The sequence below is a fragment of the Mytilus galloprovincialis genome, chromosome 8 (genome assembly GCF_965363235.1).
Source record: "Mytilus galloprovincialis chromosome 8, xbMytGall1.hap1.1, whole genome shotgun sequence".
Taxonomy (NCBI): Eukaryota; Metazoa; Mollusca; class Bivalvia; order Mytilida; family Mytilidae; genus Mytilus; species Mytilus galloprovincialis.
Window position 1 is genome coordinate 74,327,314 of NC_134845.1, and position 15,953 is coordinate 74,343,266.

At 31.5% G+C, this 15,953-nt stretch overlaps 1 protein-coding gene across 1 annotated transcript in view; it reads left to right on the forward strand.

The window, feature by feature from the left end:
• The first annotated feature begins 7,491 nt into the window (after positions 1 to 7,491).
• The window catches only part of LOC143042560 (uncharacterized), a 66,183-nt gene continuing 57,721 nt past the window's right edge, over positions 7,492 to 15,953 (forward strand). Inside the window, exon 1 of the mRNA XM_076214941.1 lies at positions 7,492 to 7,858. Within this exon, the coding sequence (XP_076071056.1) occupies positions 7,669 to 7,858 (190 nt within the window). The 5' untranslated portion in view covers positions 7,492 to 7,668. The remainder of the gene's footprint in view (positions 7,859 to 15,953) is intronic.

The following is a 15,953-nucleotide window of genomic DNA, read 5'->3' on the forward strand; positions in this document are numbered from 1 at the left end:
CAAAATTTAAATAATTTATAAAATCTAGACAGAATGGCTACTTTTACGAGAACATGAGGACAAGTTAACAATGTGGAGGCTGTTCTAATTCCGGACTTAAAAACATGAAATCCCGAGGTCCCGAATTTAAAAAAATTTAAATCCCGACATCCCAAAATTCGATTAAAGAACTCCCGGATCCCGAAAGGATCAATCCCGAAATCCCAAGCTAGAAAATACTCGACCCCGGAGTCCTGAAGGGTCTAACCCCCTTCCAATGTGGATTTTATTTGTTATAAATGTTTTACAATAGAAAACACCTTCTGCTACAATTAACGCCCTATCATCATCATCATCATCATCATCATCATCATCATCATCATCATCATCATCATCATCATCATCATCATCATCATCATCATCATCATCATCATCATCATCATCATCATCATCATCATCATCATCATCATCATCATCATCATCATTCCATTATTGTTTCTTTACTTATATATATCATTATGTGCCGATGATTGGTTTCGTAAACAAATGCTTGTGCCCCTTTTAGCATTTGATGTACATCATCGGTCAAAATTTTATACATTCAGTTTGCGTTTTAACAACAAATGATATTACAAACAAAGTAAATGTAAATATACAATATAAAAAGAAGATTGGCATGATTGCCAATGAAACAACCATCAACAAGAGAACAACTGACACAGAAATTAACAACTATAGGTCCCATCACGGCCTTCAACAATGAACAAAGCCCTATCGAATAGTCAACTATAAAACGCCCCGAAATGACAAATGTAAAACAATTCAAACGAGTAAACTAACGGCCTAATAAAATGTACAAAAAATGATCGAAAAGCAAATATGTAACACATTCAACAAACGACAACCACAGAATTACAGACTCCTGACTTGGGACAGGCATACATGTATACATACAGAATGTGGTGGGGTTAAACATGTTAGCATGATCCAAATCCTCCCCATAACCTTGGACAGTGGTGTAACAGTACAACATGAGAATGAACTATAAAAATCAGTTGAAAAGGCTTAATAACTCATCAGATGGATACAAATAGAAATACATCTAGAAAAAACACAATACAAATCAATCTCATGTTGCAAAACATTGTTTCGTTGGACATTAGAAACTCTCGAAACTAATTATAACTGATTTATACCCCAACTTGCAGAAGAATGCGTAAAATCGATCGAAATCCCCCCCCCCCCCCCCAAAAAAAAAAAAACTGTTTTCGTCACTTAACCTTTTTCACCAACGACATTGCAAAAGATGCAGATGATTATTCCGTTCTTAAACCCTCCATAACAGATTATTTAATGGTCCGTTTCATCTGTGATACAATATATTGTTAATGTAGAGTTAGTATAATAGCCCCATGTTCTATAAAACAGAGGAAAAAGGGCTTATGTCTTGAACCCTATTTTGTTTGTCTTGGCAAATAATATGATCATTTATTAAGTCACAAGTTTCCTACTTATCAGTTAAACTTTTAATCAATAAAAATAAATTACAGGTTAATCCAGAATCTTACTAGCTAACTTGCAACTGAGTACAATTAAGAATTAAGTGTGCAATTTTTGTCAAAAGAAATTTGCTCATTTTAATATAGCATTCACTGAAATTTAGTTCCTATATTTATATAAATATTTAAGGAAGAATGACCTTTATATTTACAGGCAATATTTAAAATATGACCTATGCTTAACTATGTATGACATCTATATCATCACTCATAATTCATAAACATACAGCTTCTCTTTAAAAGGGGCTTAGACTTAAATTCTCTCATATTCAATTCATAACATACTAAAACGATTACTCCAAGAAAACGATTTTTTTAACATTGTTTGCTTCTTTGTGCAATGTTCTAGATATTTACCTAAAATAAATTGAAAGCTGTTGTTTTAAATATACTTGGGAAGGAAAAAATCACAAAGTGAAAAGAAACCGACACTGATAGGTGAATACCAAAAAAGGGGTTACGAATCATTGATTTTGACAGTTATTTTAAAGCACTGAAAGCCTCATGTGTCTCCAAGTTAACAACAACCAACCTGCCGAATTAGAAGATTATTCGTACTAAATATTTTAACAATCCTGGAAAAAACAGTCTTGTCAAGAATTTAGATAATATTAAATCAATAAATGAACTTTGGAAAATATCTGATTTTTATTTACAATTAATTTCAAGCTGTGTTAAAACAAGAGGAGATTTAGAAACATGTTCTGATCACTTTTCGGAAATAAGAAAACAGATTATTTTGGGAAATAAATATACTAAATATCGCAACAAAAGCTTGTTTTTCCCGAACTGGGTTAAAAGTGGATTCGTTTATATTAATGACATATTGGATTGTGTAGGAAATTTATCCGAAAGTTTTATTTTAAAAAAGTTAATAAATAAACCAAGCTGGGTTGTAGAGTTTAAGATGTTAAAATCTTGCATCCCAAAAGAATGGATGCAAGTTTTAAAAAAAACTCCGTTAACAGTATAAACAATATATGAAAGGTTAAATTAAGATGGCAAAATAAACAAATTGAAGCAAAAGATATCAACAATAAAATACTCTAGAATACTTTGGTAGATAATTTTTTTTTTTTATAAAAAGCCAATCGGTATCAACATTTGGACAAGATATTTTAAATTAGAATACATACCATATATGTCATTTGTATACGATTTTATATTTAAAAAGTTAATGGAAAACAAGTTGAAATGTTCAGATGGAAACTGCTTCAATATATTATTCCTACAAAGCAGTTACATTTAAAATCGAAAACATCCGGCCAGCTGAAGGACGCCTCCGGGTGCGGGATTTTCTCGCTGCATTGCAGAACTATTGGTGACATTCTGCTGTTGTCTGTTATATGGTCGGGTTGTTGTCTCTTTGATACATTCCCCATTTCCATTCTCAATTTTATATATACTATGTCTCCGAGTAAAAACTAAAATATCTAGATGTGTATGCTATGTTTATAAAGGAAAATCGAAGGGTTATGAAAGAACAAAACAGTATCTCAAAATGTATTTTTCATAAATTTAAAAAGACTGATATATTTGAAGAAATTGTTTACGTCCAGTGGCAAATATTTCATTCATATTCAGGAAGAGAACAAGTTCACAATAAATACAATAGGTAGGTTGTTGTAATAGAGGCCATCTAGGATGATGGTCGGGGAAATTTGGACTGCCACTGGAAAATGAGGGTATATTGGATAGAGACAGAAATTTTGCCTTGCAACAGGCCACCTACGGACCCCTCAAAGAGTTGTTGCAATGGTTCTTAACGTGCAAAGAGCGTGGCACTCTCTTTACACGAGGCATCGGATTTAACGTCCCCCTTCTGACCGGACGTGACTGCGAACTTGATACATCCCGCACAGCCAAACGGACGCCCCACTTCAGCAAGCGTTTTACTGCCGGTCGGGAGAAGACCAAGTGACCATATTTCTATACCCCAGTCACCCTTTCTATTTGAAGAAAAAAAATGTTTATATTTTGTTATATTCTCTTTATTTTCCTGGATACTCAGAAAGTATTTCACAAAGATACTTTATTGAAGCAATATAAAAAATATTCATTTGTTGTTAAAAATAGAAAACGAATTTATTTCTTACGAAGCGTTTCTTTACTCATTTTAGAACCGTGATGTAAAATTAGATTTAAAAAAAATATATGCATTTTATATTTGTTTTCTGAATTTTGGCACATTTTATCATATTTTTCCGATTTAAAAAAAAAATGAAATCCCTTCCTTCGATAGTCCATGATTAAGTATGTATATTTTAAAGTAACAACACTTCTTTATCAGATATTTCATTTATTGGTAAAATCATGAACATTCATTTGTTCTAATTTCACTGAAAGTATTTTAACACAGTGTTTAAGTAATCTCTGGTTATAAAGGATTTTTTTTTAGTAATACAATAAATGTAAGCAACTTTATTTGCAGATGACTGCGTACTGTACAGAAGTATCCAAAATGATGCAGACTCACACCTACTATAAAAAGACATGAACAACTTGCTCAGATATGAATCTGATTGGCAAATGGAAATGGAAACTCCTATACGCGTAACCAACAAATGCAAGCAGCATCCCACCAGTTACAACCTTTATGGGCATATTTTAGAGTTGGTTGACTCAGCAAAATATTTAGGCGTAACAATCACGAAAAACATTAATTGGAACACACACATAGAGAGCAAATACTAGTATAGTTAAACAGGCTAATTCAACCAGGGCATTCATCCAAAGAAATCTTCAGCACTGTCCCCAACAAACAAAAGTTGTATGCTACACAACGATAGTTATACCATTGTTTGAGTATATGCATGTTCAGACAGTTTGGGACCCGTTCACCAACCTTAACATATAGAAATTAGAAAGTGTGCAAAGAAGATCAGCCCGGTTTGTATTGAACGACTACCAAAAAAAAAAACAGCAGTGTCACGAACATACATGCATAAAATGCTAAGTCGTTTGTTTATGTGTTACACATTTGTTTTTCGTTCATTTTTTTTTTTTTTTATATATATATAAATAAGACTGTTAGTTTTCTCGTTTGAATTGGTTTTACATTGTCATTTTGGGGCCTTTTGTAGCTGGCTATGCGGTATGGGCTTTGCTCATTGTTGAAGGCCGTACGGCGACCTATAGTTGTTAATTTCTGTTGTCTCATTGGCAATCATACCACATCTTCTTTTTTTTATATATAAAAAGTCTATAGTGGCAATCACTAGCCGAGAGAAGGACCAAGTGTAAAGCAGTAACTTGATTACAGAATATTACATGTATGTAGCAATACCAAACGCTATATAGAGTTACATAATACATCATCTGTGGGTAGAGGACACACTATATAGAGTTACATAATACATCATCTGTGGGTAGAGGACACGCTATATAGAGTTACATAATACACCATCTGTGGGTAGAGGACATACAACACGATTTCTCATACTGTATGCCAAAACTTCAATATGCGACATGCAGGCATTCCTTCTTTTCAGATAGCATACGGATATATGGAACATCCTACCACAATCTTTGGTGGACTGTGAATACATCACCAGTTATATGGTGAATTTGTTGATTTGTAGGATCTTTGTGAATAGTGAAACTTAATATTTACTTTTGAAAAGTGAATATCAACATAAAAGAATCAAATGATTACTGATGTACCAGAAGTTAAATAAGTAAACAGCTAAAGTTACATCATTTAATAATCGCTTAAAAGTATAAATAACTACTAGTAATAGAATGTATAGCAAGAAAAATAAAAACAAAATAAAAATATTCAACATTCATTTGTTGCAATGAATTCATATCCGAATATGTAGTTGTAATTATTTCTAAAATCAGTCAGTGACTGTCTAATGCTATATGATATGTATATATATGCATGTAAAGAATAAAATCTCAGATTTTTAATTGTGTGTTATAAAGAAAAATAAAAGTTAAAAATCTCATTGCATTATAATTTGATAATATTATACTATATAACAAAGTCAATCGCATAAAAAGTTACATGCAAACAATATCACTACATGGTTTTCTAGTATTGACTATATAATGACAGAACTATAGACTTACCAGTGTAAGTGTTGGCCGTTTATGTACTATTGTTAAGAAAAAAATATGTACAAATTTTCAGAATCATTGGAAATAATTTAGAGAAAATACTGTTGAATCAGGTAGTAAACGCATGACCTATTTTTCAATTAAACATTGTTATGGTACAGAAAAATATCAGCAATCAAAAGAATTTAAATATAGACTGTGCAAAATCAGAACAAGTGCACACACCCTTAAAGTAGACACGGAAAATATGCAAAAAAAAATATAAAGATAAATCACAAAGATTATGTAAAAAATGCACCAGAGATAAAGTTGAAGACGAAGAACATTTTATATGTCAATGTCCCTTTATAACTTTTTAAGAAAATAACGTTATAATAATATTTTAATAGGTTTTGAAAAATTTGAAAAGTTAAGCAAGAGCCAAATTTAATTGGCTTTTTATTTAAGAAAACCTAGAGGTATAGAAAAGTATTGCAATTTATATCAATAAATGTTTTAAACTGAGAAAGCTATCAATATCGTACAGATCGATATTGCTTTTTTAACACGTACGTTGAGAATATTTCAAGCCTGTTAATATTAGATATAATTGTTATGTCTTTTTTTTATAATATGTGTGTGGCTCTGATCTAGCTGTGGTTTAACATATTAGAATTGAGATACTTTTATATTCATATTTATATTTGATTCACATTTCAACATTACTGTGTCAATTATCAAAATCATTGTAGACAGGGACGGATCCAGAACCTTGATGTCTGGGGGGGGGGGGGGGGGGGGGGGCACCATGAAACCAAAATTTTAGATTTTTTAGAGATGTATATACGGTATATGCGAGTGTGAGTGTTTGTTCTTTGGTTGTTGTTTTTTAAAAGGGGGAGGGTCAAATCATCGTTTCTATATCTCTATATTTCTATATTTTTTTTAATTGTTTTTACTATTTCACTTTATACTTTCTTTTCCTGCCAATTGATCTGTTATTATATTTGTCCTCAACATGCATCAAATATTTGCCACTGGACGTTAAACAACATACAATCAATCAATATTTTCTTCATCACCTCTATATTTTTTTGGCCTTGCTTCCAGACTTACTTTTTTGTACATTATTCTAATATCTGTAAAACACCTTCATATCCTTACAAATGGTGACCTTTTTTAGCCTCATACATGTACATGGCAATTGAAAAAATAAAAATAAACAAATATAACTGTATGCTCGGGCATTTAAAGAACTTATTAATTCCCAGATTCAGTTCCAAAATAGATCTTAGGAAAATAATTTAGCATTACCCCCCGGTAAATCCGCCACTGGTAATAAACTACTTTGCTCTTCATGGGCCCTTTAATTGGAATAAAAATATCTTATCTTATCTTAGCTCAAAAAATTAAAAAAAAAATAAATTTAACTTGCTTTTGAAATAAAAGTCAGTTTTGATATTTGTGTAAATAAAAAAGTTTTTAACTTTGCTTTCGCTTACCGGCCTCAAGCCGGCAAAATAACATATTTTCTATTTTTACAGCACCAACAACAAATTAACTATGTATTGCTGACACTGTCAAAAAGTCATTTCTATAGAAATAGGCTATTTTGCCGGCTTCATTTAAGATATTTTTATCGGAGCCGACAAAATCATGAGCAAATTTTGCCTAAACATTTCAAGTCTTGCACCTTTGCTGTCACACCCAAGCATGGGCAATAGCTACTGTTAGTGTGATAATACTAAACTAGAGGAATGCACTTTATTGGAAGAAGAAGAAGTGGCTAAGGGTGTAAAATTCTAATTGTTCTTAAATTCATAATATTTTAAAATGTTATCCACGTACTGCTTTTTTTTTTAAATAGCTAGAAGATATTATCTCCCTTGAAGTACCGCCCACATTTCCGGCCTTGGCGCTCGAAATATGAAAACATTCCACCATTTGTTGTCAAAGACGCCACTCGTGTGAAACTGGGTTCCCCTCAGGTTTTGCAGTATTATTGGCCATTTATTTCAATAATTATTTAAATGGACCTTGTCCATAACTTGTTTAAGTAAAACTATCTTCCTAGATTACAAGTGATATAATGGAAATGGCGAGCGGTGGTTTGACCCACACAAACGTGATTGCTTCGGGTGCATACGGGATCACAACGAGTCCTGCAAGGAATAGAAACTCCAGCACCATCAAAACTAAAGCAAACGATTTATTAGATCAAATTAAACAACTGGAGATTGAAGGACAAAAACTTCGAGCACAAAGTTTGGCAAATTTAGGTAAGTTGAACTGCATATTTCATGAATGGGCATGTCCAAGATGTCATTAGATATTTAAATCTTAAATTTATTACTTTAAGTGTCAATTGTAAACAGTGTAATGAGGTATTTGTTTACACTATTTAGCATCATTATTTGTTCCCAAGGCTTAAATAGTTCTGGAGAGTGTTGAATTGTCAACCGAATCTACACAAAATGTATTAAAACTTGTATTAAAGGTTGTAATTGTGTATGTTTTAAGTTTTGAAAATGTTATATTCTGTTTAATCAAACTAAACAAACTAACAAATGCTATTCAAATTGATTTTTACAAATCCATAGTTTTTTTTTTAATTTATCATGGTAATAATTGCTTAAAAATAAACATGATAAAGGAATTCTTGAATTTGTTATTTTTTTACTTTTAGTCCTTGAATTATTATATATATTAATTAGAATTTAGCTATTTTACATGTACATTTTTTGTAAAAATACATGCACACTTGTAAGAGACAGATGCAGGTGTTACACAGACTGTATTATTTTAGGTGAATCCGGGTCCGTTTGCGGCCATTCACGTTCGCGCCCTTTCACTTTCGCACCCTACGTGTTCGCGCCCTTTCACTTTCGCACCCTACATGTTCGCGCCCAATTTTATTGGTTTTGTGTTTAATAACTTTGTAATCAAGTTTTGGAAAGTGTATTCCTATTAGTATATTTGTTGTCATTGTTTCAAAATAAAGTGAGACAACGTGTTTTTTGTGTTGAATAAATCTTAATCATGTTTTGGATAGTGTTTGTTAAAATATTTTTAATCATTGTTTCTAAATAAAGTGAGATTCTGACAAGGGGGATTTTTGGTATGGAATAAATCTTAAATTTTAATCATTTTTGGTTAGTGTATTGCTATAATTTTTTGTTTAATTGTTTCAGATCAAAGGGGCCAATCTGTTAAAAACACTTATCTTTTGTGTTTTTCATTTAAAATTTTCAATGTTTATTTATACGAAGCTAAATACAAGCAGTATTTACATCTGAGCAATTTAAAACAACAATCATGATTTTCTAGTTATTCAACTGGAACTTCATTTTAAATTGGGTGCAAACGGACCTTTAGTGCGAACGTTCGAGGTGCAAACATGTAGGGTGCGAAAGTGTATTGGGCGCAATCAGACCTGATACCATTTTAGGCAGTGGTGCAAATTGTTTTTTTGTGCACTCTGATTAAAATAACTTGATTTAAACTGCAAAATACATGTATCCTGTTTCTAATAATAATAATAGAAATGGCTGTTTTACTAGTACTGGCACCATCAATATAGTGAAATTTGATATTTACTTTTGAAAAGTATATGTATGTACTATGAAAATGTGCACTGTCAACATAAATTAATCAAATAGTTACTGATTTTCCAGAAGAGAGTAGTTGAATAAGCTAACAATATTTGAGACATATCATTCAAAAACATTTATATGTCAAAGTGAAAATAGCTACATGTATTTCATGTATGTAGAATTTATAATACGAAAAAACAAAATTAAAACATTGAGCATTCGTTTGTTGTAATGAAATTATTTGATATGTATAAACATTGTAGCAATTGTCCATATATTGTAAAAAGCATTTTTCATGTTAATTAACATTACATCCAGAAATAAACTCTGTAATTGTGTCATGTTTGTATAGTTGTGTTTCATGATCAAAATGTAAATTAGATTATTGTCTTGGTCATGTTGGTAAACATGGTATAAGCAATTTACGAAAAAAAGACAACTAATAAATCCAGTCATGCCAGCTGTAAACATCTATTTTCTCATAGTTTCCATTTGTGGCATGATATTTGAGCAATGAAATCCACTTTTAGGAACAAAACATTATGTTTAGATAGTTATCTGTTGCTTCAAAACAAAAGTTTGTGAGGATTTTTTTGTGCATCTGAAATTTTTCGAAAGAAAATTGTAGCTACAATGTAAAATATGTATACATGTACATGTGCATCAATATTAAAATACTTCATATAAAAAATAAAATTGGGATGAAACAATAATCCATCAGCATGTTCAGAGTCCAAATGACAATAATCAAACATGGATGTAAGCGAACTTAAGGGTAGGACAACAGTGAGAAAAACCAATACCAAGCCAAAATAATATGCTTCAAAGGGTCTGATATGAAAACGAAACCATTTAAAACAAGAAAAAACAAATTACTGATTGATGACAAAACATTTAAAAAATTTCTATTCTGAATCACTAATTGTCTTGACTATGAATTTCAAGATTTAAATTATACTGTCTTGACACTTACCCACTAACATACAAATGTATTCATGTACATATAACATGGTAACATTTAGGAGATGATAAATTAAATTGTTTAATCAGATTATACTTCATGTGATTTACAAAATGAACTGTCACTTTTAAAAACTTTCAAGCAGACATTAAGAACTTTTTAATGAATACAAACTTCACACTTTTGTTATTCAATAATTTTGAATTTAAAATTTTATTTAGGGATTGGAGTGTTGAATCAATATTTGAAATTCACTGCATTAAATTTTACTGACAGATAAAGATTTGTAGAATTTATTATACATGAACATTTTAGTTTTATTAACAAGATTGTCATACTTTAAAACATTTTTTAGTTATTAAAATTTTCTTATGCATTATTGTATAATGTACATGTATACATATGAGTTCAAAGGATTTTAGTGAAAGGTTCATCAATCATTGCAAGGGCAACATTAACCCACAATGAAAAGTTATGAGTTTTTATACGACCGCAAAAATTTTAATTTTTCGTCGTATATTGCTATCACGTTGGCATCCTCGTCGTCTTGCGTCGTCGTCGTCCGAATACTTTTAGTTTTCGCACTCTAACTTTAGTAAAAGTGAATAGAAATCTATGAAATTTTAACACAAGGTTTATGACCACAAAAGGAAGGTTGGGATTGATTTTGGGAGTTTTGATCCCAACATTTTAGGAATTAGGGGCCAAAAAGGGCCCAAATAAGCATTTTCTTGGTTTTCGCACTATAACTTTAGTTTAAGTAAATTGAAATCTATGAAATTTTGACACAAGGTTTATGACCACAAAAGGTAGGTTGGGATTGATTTTGGGAGATTTGGTCTTAACAGTTTAGGAATTAGGGGCTAAAAAGGGGCCCAAATAAGCATTATTCTTGGTTTTCGCACCATAACTTTAGTATAAGTAAATAGAAATCTATGAAATTTAAACACAAGGTTTATGACCATAAAAGGAAGGTTGGGTTTGATTTTGGGAGGTTTGGTCCCAACAGTTTAGGAATAAGGGGCCCAAAGGGTCCAACATTGAACTTTGTTTGATTTCATCAAAAATTGAATAATTGGGGTTCTTTGATATGCCGAATCTAACTGTGTATGTAGATTCCTAATTTTTGGTCCCGTTTTCAAATTGGTCTACATTAAGGTCCAAAGGGTCCAAAATTAAACTTAGTTTGATTTTAACAAAAATTGAATCCTTGGGGTTCTTTGATATGCTGAATCTAAAAATGTACTTAGATTTTTGATTATTGGCCCAGTTTTCAAGTTGGTCCAAATCGGGGTCCAAAATTAAACTTTGTTTGATTTCATGAAAAATTGAATAATTGGGGTTCTTTGATATGCCAAATCTAACTGTGTATGTAGATTCTTAATTTTTGGTCCCGTTTTCAAATTGGTCTACATTAAAGTCCAAAGGGTCCAAAATTAAACTAAGTTTGATTTTAACAAAAATTGAATTCTTGGGCTTTTTTGATATGCTGAATCCAAACATATACTTAGATTTTTGATTATGGGCCCAGTTTTCAAGTTGGTTCAAATCGGGATCCAAAATTATTATATTAAGTATTGTGCAATAGCAAGAAATTTTCAATTGCACAGTATTCAGCAATAGCAAGAAATCTTCAATTGCACACAGTATTGTGCAATAGCAAGCAATTTTCAATTGCACAGTATTACGCAATAGCAAGAAATCTTCAATTGCACAGTATTGTGCAATAGCAAAAATTTTCAATTGCACAGTATTGCGCAATAGCAAGAAATATCTAATTGCACAATATTGTGCAATAGCAAGAAATTTTCAATTGGAGTTATCTTTCTTTGTCCAGAATAGTAGTTGAATCAACTTAAATCATTGTTTTATACAATATACAATGTATATTCACTTTTACTACCAACTGATAAATTAAAAAAATCTTTACCATTCAGTGATAACAAGCCGTTTATTTTACATTTTAATATTTTATGATGTATTTAAATGAGTAGTTATTGTTGCAAACTCCATTAGGAATTTTAATTAGGGCCCCGCCTTTAGGCGGGTACCCTATAGTGATCAGTCTGTCCGTCCGTCCGTCCGTCCGTCCGTAACACTTTTGTGTCCGCTCCATATCTAGAGAACCATTATGATTTCATACTTTATACTTTACATGTTTATTAACCACCACCAGAGGGTGTGTCATGATGTATGTGCAACTTCCTAGGTCAAAGGTCAAGGTAAAAAAACTTTGGTTTCAGTTGACAACCCTGTGTCCTGTGGTGAAGATCGTGTCCGCTCTATATCTTGAGAACCGTTATGATTTCAAAGTTTATACTTGACATGTATATGAACCAACACCAGAGGGTGTGTCATAATTTATGAATGACTGCCTAGGGCAAAGTTCAAGATCAAAAACTTTGGTTTCAGTTGACAACCCCATGTCCTATGGTAAAGATTGTGTCCGCTCTATATCTTGAGAACCGTTATCATTTTGAAGTTTATACCTGAAATGTATATAAACCAATATCAGAGGGTATGTCATAATTTATGTACAACTTCCTAGGTCAAAGGTCAAGGTCAAAAACTTTGGTTTCAGTTGACAACCCCATGTCCTATGGTAAAGATCGTGTCCGCTCTATATCTTGAGAACCGTTGTCATTTCAAAGTTTATACTTGACATGTATATAAACCAACACCAAAGGGTGTGTCATAATTTATGTGCAACTTCCTAGGTCAAAGGTCAAGGTCAAAAACTTTGGTTTCAGTTGACAACCCCATGTCCTATGGTAAAGATCGTGTCCGCTCTATATCTTGAGAACCGTTATCATTTCAAAGTTTATACTTGACATGTTTATAAACCAACACCAAAGGGTGTGTCATAATGTATTTACAACTTCCTAGGTCAAAGGTCAAGGTCAAAAACTTTGATTTCAGTTGACAAACCCATGTCCTATGGTAAAGATACAATTTTTTAATGCACATTATTCACAGCGGGGCCCACAGAGATGGCTCCCATCTCAATGATATCTAGTTGAGATCAGTTTTGGAAAAAGGGAAAGGGGGATGTGAAAAAAAATGGGGGGGGGGTAAATTTTTCTCATTTCAGATTTCATGAATAAAAAGAAAATTTCTTCAAACATTTTTTTGAGAGGATTAATATTCAACAGCATAGTGAATTGCTCAAAGGCAAAAAAAATATTTTAAGTTCATTAGACCACATTCATTCTGTGTCAGAAACCTATGCTGTGTCAACTATTTAATCACAATCCAAATTTAGAGCTGAATCCAGCTTAAATGTTGTGTCCATACTTGCCCCAACTGTTCAGGGTTCAACCTCTGCGGTCGTATATAGCTGCGCCCTGCGGAGCATCTGGTTGTGTCTTGTTTAAAATTGTGGTTTACATGTATTTAGTTTATCAGAGGTTGATTTAGGGGGATGGGGTAGCAGCTTTTTAGTGTATAATGTCCTTTCTTGTTTATCGACATTTATTCCATTAACAGAGTTGTTCAAACGAAAGTCATTATACAAAAAAAAAACCATTTTAACAACTGTAGAGCTTTACATGTATAGCATCAGGGTAATATAATTAATGATTGATTGGGCCTTTGGGGTTAAACACCACTCTCAGTTCTTTTTACTATTCGTGTTGGTCAATTTCTATTTGAGGAGGAAGCCAGAGTGTCCTGAGAGAACAATCAACCTTGGTCTCCGTCTTCACGCTAAGTGGCAGCCCAGGCTTGTAAAATTGCTCTTGGGCCTGTAAAAATCATATCTACAGGCCAACAGAATCTAACTTAAAAAATTTAAAAAATGAGCTCTGGGCCTGTAGATTTAACAGTTTATCGTAAAGACTGTGGTCTTGGCAGGAAAACTGACAACAATCCTAAATGGTCAAATAAGATAGGAGTTGGATGTACCTGAAACAGATGTACTATGTAGGGTGTTAACTCACAACTGCAGTAGCGATATAATTGTTGGAGTCCATGACTTTTTAACCACTAAAGGAAAAAAATAATTCTGTAACTATAAATGAATAAAGAAAACATAAACTGAAACAACTGTTTTTGTGGTTATAGTTGAATTGTATTCTCAGTTATAAATTGAACAATATAAACTAAAACATATAAAGGAAATAGAGCATCAACGCGACGCAACAAATGACATTAAAAAAAATACAGTTATTTTTTTTACGCAAAATGTGATGCTATCCAAAATTTCTGGGGAGAACACTGCTTAATGCTATATAATAAAATGTATATACAAATGTTTGTTGCTTGAATGTGATTTTCTAAAAAACTTGTGTCATGGATTTGATGCTGTAATTTTTAGAAACAAGATGATATTGATGTTTGCAAATTTATCCTTTTCAACAGCATGCATGCTGTATGTAATTTGCAGGAAAAGTACTGCTATACAATGATACACTTTTATAGTTGAATATAATTATTTGGATTAAATTTCTTGTTTTTTAAAAACTGGCAACTTAAATCCTAATATCATGAATATAGCATGTGAACATGATTAAATAAAAATATTAAATTGCAATTCAAAATAATTTTTTTATTAAATTTGAATTAAAAATAAAACTGAATTAAGGATCGACTTTCTGAACATTAAGCTGGTGCATAACACTACAGTGACTTAACTCTGTAAAAATCTGCTGAATGTTTTAATCACATTCTGTTGTTTAGGAAATATCAAGCTTCTCAATGATAAAAATTAGTGTTTGTATAACCATGCTAACTGCTATATATCCAATGTTTTTTTCTGATAAAGTGTGTGAATCAAGTGTTTTGATATTTTCATATTTTTATCAAAGGATCAAAGTAAATATTTTGTCAAAAGTTAAGAAAATTGAACGAGCCAAATGAATTTTTAGTCAAGGCAATTGTACCTTAAGGGTTGATTTTTTTTATTGTTATGTTATCATTTCAGTTATTTACTTTAGACATGTTAGATAGACTTTATGGTCGAATCTTTTCAAAGTAATGTTTTGGTCAAAAATCCTTTATTTTAAATTTTAAATGCTATATATCTTGAACATGCTGAAATGTTTTACATGAGTTTGTATAATATGTATAAGAAAATTTTGTTAAAAAAGCAGCTTGATAACACAAATTTTGGAATTCCATATGGGTGACAACTCATTGATGCCTTACATGAAATGTTTGTATTTAGACATTTTCTAATGTTATAATTTGCATCATGAATTTTCAAAAAAAAATGCTTATTGGATTGAGTAAATTGCCATAAAAAAATCAGAATTAACAATTATATTAAAAAATCTATTGGATATCATTCTTAACTTCTAAAACCTTGCATAATTACAAAGTTGACTTCCACATGTTCTTACATGATATAATTGTCCTGTCCAACACACAATTAATAAAATGTAATTTCAAATTACCCTTTTGACTGGTATATTAAATATGTCAATGAATAGTTTAATTTCTCAACTTTGTCCTTCAAAATGTTCTTTAAAGTCATGTATGAAACTTCAAACTATGAAAAAAAAATGAATATATGTTTTATAAACTTGAATGGCTATTGATTTTTGTTCAATAAAACATGGACTTTTTTGTTAAAGAAAATCCCTTATTTTATCTATGTTGTGCTGTTGAATTATTGTCCTCCTGTATGTACTCTTTTTCGTCAATACGTCTATATTAATGTGACCTATTAACCACAAGACCTCTCAATAAACTTTGACAACTGCACAACATAAGTGCAAGGGAATTCATTGATTCTATGTAAGAACAATCATCAAATCATTCCACAACTGTTATGAGATAGTTTGATTTACAAAATTAAATGAAAGAGCATGGACAATATTT